Raw genomic sequence first — 5,636 nt, forward strand, 5'->3', positions numbered from 1 at the left:
TGGAGCCTCCTTTGATAGACCACCTGTCAAATTGGGTGTCTATCTCAACCATGTGGCCCTTCATGTATGGGTATTCCTCTTTATTTTTTCAATTTTTCCTGTTGAGCTCTGTTGAGTTCACTTTTCATACTTTTTCCAACCTCTTTTATGGAACTTGGGGATGTCAGATTTGTCTTAAATTTTGAACATAGTTAGATGATGATGGGGACAATATTTCCGCTGAATTTTGGGCACCAACTGAACTGTATGGGAGTTATTGTGGTGTAAGGCGAACGTGGGACTCTTGTATGACAGAACCCCTGCGTCTTTTATAAGCATCTGTTATTTAATTGAACAAACTTCATAATTACAGGTAATTTGCATAACTCAGGATTTGACCTTGCACTTTTGCAGTTCAGAATTACTCCAGTGACCGGACACAAGCTGCAAACTCATTGTATTTTGTGTTTTTTCTACCTAGACCTCGTTGACCAGATTGATGGTTTCCTTTGTTTAGTAGTTTAGACATTATACCAGAATCTACTCATCTTTTAATTTGCTTACTAGTCTGTAGCATCTGGGCTTTGTTGTCCTACTTAAATTGAAAACTTAGGAACTTCTGATCTTTTTTTGCAGTTATTCTTGATACACCCTTGGATTATAGTCTGGATGACTGCATAGAGTACATTCAGGAAGATGAGATGGTTGAGGTTACTCCATCAAGTATCAGAATGTGCAAAAACCCAAAAATGGCAAAGAAAAAGTATTGATGGTAAGGAAACCCTGTGAATATGTGATCTCAGCTTTCTGTGATACCCAAAACCAATTTTGTTTGGCAGTCAAATGTATACGACTACAGTTGGCGAAAGTCCTTGTGTGGGATTTCTCCTCACAAAGATTACATAGTTGGACTGGACAGAGATTCTCTACATTACTAGTTGTAAGTTGAATTGGTGAGGGATTTACAGAATTACAGGTGGCAAGTAAGGTTATCATCCTGCTATTGTATATAATGGTTCAGAACCAATGTTGTATAATTCAGGCTCACAGATGCTACTCATGTTGTGAACTAATTCCTGAGCCACACAATGCAGCCCTTACACTATTCATTAGACTGGCATTGATTGCTATAGAATTCTCAAGAGGATTTTGTTATTATTGTTGTTTCACTATTATTTTCTGGATGGCTAGAACCTAGCGGTATTGAACTGTGAAAAACTCATCTTTAAATCTCATGCATCAAATTGATTATTTTCCTCTACCCTGTTTCATACTGGCCGGATCTTAATCTGAATATCTGTTACATAACTATGTTATAGTATGATTTTTAATCTCAAGGAGAAAGAATGTGGTGGCACGGATGTTGCCTCGGATTGGATATGCTTTGTTATAATGTTTCTTACCTTTTATTCCCAGAGTATGAGCTTACATGGTAATGGTAAATGTGGTAAACTGGCATCGGTTCACAAACATCTTATTCCCATAATATGAGTTCATCTATGTTGGTGGCCCTGAGCATGTTTTTGACTGTACCAGGTAGTTAGATCATTTTAGACTGGGAAGGCTAAAGAGTTTATAGTCTTCCAAATTTATATAAAGAGACGGTTGTTCTAGTCTGGGAAGACTAAAGAGTTTTCTCTAGTCTGACATCAGTACTTGCCACATGGCAAATTAGATATAGCTAAAAATTTTTATTGATAGGTATAGCCTCAAAGACCCCTTGACATCTTACCTTTTAGGCAAAACAGACTTTGCCAAGTCGAGAAATAAAGATCTAAGAATCCATTGGAAATGAAGCTTCTGGAAGAGAGGGGGACAGTAGAAAAAACAAAGTAATATGACTGGTTCAAATATTTGTCGTATTGTTGTTTAGATAGGGCTTAAATTTTGTGAACAGGTTGACCTTCAAGTCCTTTGGTACATATCAAATTTTAACCCAAATGGAATTGTATGAGCATTGGGCACTGGGTATTGATCATTTATCAAATTTGGTAGCTGAATTCAATTATGGGCAAGAGATTGCTAGCTGATCATGTAACCCTTGCGTCATCATGGGGCTAACGAGGGTGCGCTAGGGCATCAACAAGGATGTAGTTTTGTGAGTTTATGAGAGGTGGGATGGTAATTTTATACTCTCTTGTGTTTGGGCATAGGGTCTACCCGATCAGGTGGTATCCTTTGGTGATGTTTGGTAGACATTCTAAACAATCGATTTGGTCTAATTTTGGTCCATCTTTTTCTTTGTAATATCGGATTCAAATAGAACCCAAACCCGGCCATTAAAATGTTTGATCTACAAAAGCCAAAACTGAAACTGAGAGATATTGATCCGTTATTATTTTCCTTCATGGTCCTTTATTAGTTCATTGTCAGTTTGTTCTTAAATATGTTTTTACACAAAGAGAAAGTGTAAATAAAAGAAGGAAAGATTGTTTGTGGAGAGAGTGGAGTTCCTGCACCCAGACATATAGGGCAAAATGGTCACCTTATCCACAATGAAATGCAAAATGATTTGCCATAATCCCTCAGGAAACACTTCCCCATAAAAGATTGAATTTTATAGGATTTTTTGATTATTTTTATGGGTCTTGATTTGAATGGTCGGTGTTGTCTGGTTCAATATGGTTTCCATCTTTTAAGTTTTAACCAATCTAAAAACCAACACCGATGCTAAACGGTCCAAACTAATGACCGGTATCTCAGTTGGTTCAACCGGTCCGGTTTTATTTTTGACATCCCTGCCCGGGAGTATCAGTTTCGATGCTGCTGTTCATGTGAAGCAGATAAGTTCTTCCAATTCATGTGGCCGTTGTGGACTTGACTAAAGCTGATGTTTTTGGCTCATCAAATGCTTCTGCAATTTCCCTCACTTCAGAAGCCACCACCTTTGATCACCACCTCCTTTCTTCTCAAGCGTACAACCATCACCTCTTCGTTGCAATTCGATGACAATGGCAAGAACACGAAGAAAAGAAGAGCAAACTCATCTCTGAGTGCTATGGAGAAAGAATCCCATTTTGAATTGGACCCGGATAAGGCCAGGGAAGCACTTGCAGAGCTCGATCAACAGCTTCAATCACTCTCTCAGAAGCAAGTCACTCCTTCCAAGGATAGAGTCTCTTCTTCCAACCTGGGTACTCCCTCTCTCTCTCTCTCTCTCTCTCTCTCTCTCTCCATAGAATGTTTGATTGAAGCTCTTACTTTTTGGATCCATCTGTTGCTTTTTGGTCTATTTGCTGAGGATTTGGTGCTTGGTCGGGTTACCAGTCAAAAAAGACTTGTTTTTTGCATGTTAAGTTTTTGATACTTTGAATGGCCAGTCCACACAACACTCAGTTTATATTTTTCATTTTCTATTGAGAACCTAACTTCTTTCACTTTGTAGATTGTTAAATTGGTAAGATACGCCATAATATTTTGGCATTTTTAACTGTTTTAAGATAACACTAAGCTCATATTTTTCAGAATTTTGAAAAACTGGTGATTAAATTATGAAGGACAAGTCGATACCTATCATTAATCAAGATAGTGTTTTACTTGTGAAGCCCTGAGCAGGGTTATGATTTGCGAATTGAGATGGGTCTTTTGATTTTGAGGTTTTCTCACAGTTAATGCATCCACCAGCTCATCCTGCATAACTAATTAGATGAATTCCAATAAGCACGACTAACAACTACATGCTCAAGTGAAGTAAAAAACCCAGATCATGAGAATAAGAAGCTCCCATGCAACTCAAGCCATTTAGAAGATCATAAAAATTACTTTTGGATGTGAATGTGAACTCAATTGGGATGGAATGAATAGGACTGGAACTTTTACAAGCCACAGGTGTCCAAAGTTTTAAAAGTGATCCTAACTTGAGCCTGGTTTCTGGTTTATTCAGTTTACGATTGTAGAGAACAACATAGTTGACTCAGTAATTCAGGAGGAGTTCAAAATTCAAGGCATGAACTCCATAAAGCCTATGAGAGATTCTTATCAAGAAAACCATTTTAATGCTGTATTGCCATACTGGGTCCTGGCATTAGGGAAAATGAAAAATTCCTTGCATTTCACAACTCAATTATGTTTTATTTAAATATTCAATTTATTTAACATCAATAAGATTAAGTTCTTTATTAATTGATGTCTTGAGAATTCTGAGTTTACTCTTAAGGAATTCAGGACAAAAGATTGGCAATGGCTACAGTAAGCAAGCCGAAGAGGTTTAACCCCTTCCCCCCCCCCTTTGATAAGTGAAGGGTTTTTAAACATTTGTGGTGTGATGTATATTCATGGTGATGAATGTCTAGGCAATATAGATAATTCAATTTTCTTTCATAATATTCTAGGGCTTTACACATCCATCGTTCATTTATGATGTTTCTGATAGAGAACATAGTTCAAAATGGAGTTCCAACTTAACAAAAAAGTGTTATTAAATACTTGAAAAAGATTGAATGCTGGAGGAGCCTTGCTCCATGTGATGAAATTTTTATTACAGATAAAACGAAACAGTCATGTGAGAATTATTTTCTTTTAAACATCTTCAAATGAGAATGTTTCCCCATGTAAGATTAGGTATTTGTGGTAGTTTCATGAAAACTAAAAAAGATCCATATCTGCTTATGATATATAAATATATATATATATATATTTTAATATAGAAAAAAAAAATTTTGGTTTCTGTGGTCTGAGATCCTCTCTTTCTTCTCTAGTTGGTTATTAGTCCAACCGTGGATATAAAATTTTCATGGATTTAAATTGATCATAACCTCATTGTTGTTCCAGTTCTTCAACTTACCAAATTAGACTGGTCACCACTTTGTCAGGTCCTGTTGCAGCATGGCCCAGAACCTTAATTGATTAGACAACCAAGAAATGAAACTATCTGCCAAAAACACTTGCACATTCTCTCGAAAATCCTTTGTGTGAATGTTTGATAATTGTGTTTGCTTGAAGTTTAAATGGCAATCTCTGATTACTAGATTCAAAAGTGCTCTAAATAAATGTCTGAATTTTTTGTATGAAATTGGGTTCTAATGGACTATTTTGAACCAAACGCAGTTCCAGAGCCCAATGATGCGAGAGATCTATTTAGGGAAGAAATGCCTGAGCTTTCTGGGTCATTCCTTGCGTATTCAGCATTTGCTCTCTTCATGTTCACCATATTTTACAATATTATTTTCATTACGGTTATAAAACCATCTGTAGATGGCGGAGGATAATCAGCTTCAGTTGAAACTACAAATCCAGCCAGGTTGCAGCCACAGGCACTACCAGCACTTCCACCACCACCACCACCAGCAAACAGCCAAGGCTGACATAGTATATGTTTGTATTGAATTTGAAGCTATAAACACTTCTCAGAAGTAACCCATTTAAGGCATGTTCACTGTATTCTTGTAACAATACACATATTGGAAGAGAGCAAAATTTTCAACTAATCAATCTTCACATATCAAACATAAAATTGCAGTCTCTTATGTTTGTCTAGAATCTATGGCTACAGAGTTTTCATATTCAGTGGGTTACTCTATCGAAATGAAAGAGGAATCATAGACAACTAAGTTATATATTATACATAGGACTGAGTTTTCCCAAGGCCACGGTGAATGGATTCTCACCTTGGCCCATTGTGACCCCCAGACAATAGGGGTGGGGGGGGGGGGGGGGGG

The 5,636-nt window shown here is 37.1% G+C and overlaps 1 protein-coding gene across 1 annotated transcript; it reads left to right on the plus strand.

The window, feature by feature from the left end:
• Positions 1-2,746: 2,746 nt before the first annotated feature.
• LOC122064480 lies at positions 2,747-5,405 on the plus strand. The gene is made up of 2 exons (XM_042628185.1): positions 2,747-3,113; positions 5,026-5,405. Exons 1-2 carry the CDS (start codon positions 2,810-2,812, stop codon positions 5,184-5,186), a joined length of 465 nt encoding a protein of 154 aa, XP_042484119.1. The 5' UTR covers positions 2,747-2,809; the 3' UTR covers positions 5,187-5,405.
• Positions 5,406-5,636: the final 231 nt, after the last annotated feature.

Source organism: Macadamia integrifolia, unplaced genomic scaffold (genome assembly GCF_013358625.1).
Source record: "Macadamia integrifolia cultivar HAES 741 unplaced genomic scaffold, SCU_Mint_v3 scaffold1665, whole genome shotgun sequence".
Lineage (NCBI taxonomy): Eukaryota > Viridiplantae > Streptophyta > Magnoliopsida > Proteales > Proteaceae > Macadamia > Macadamia integrifolia.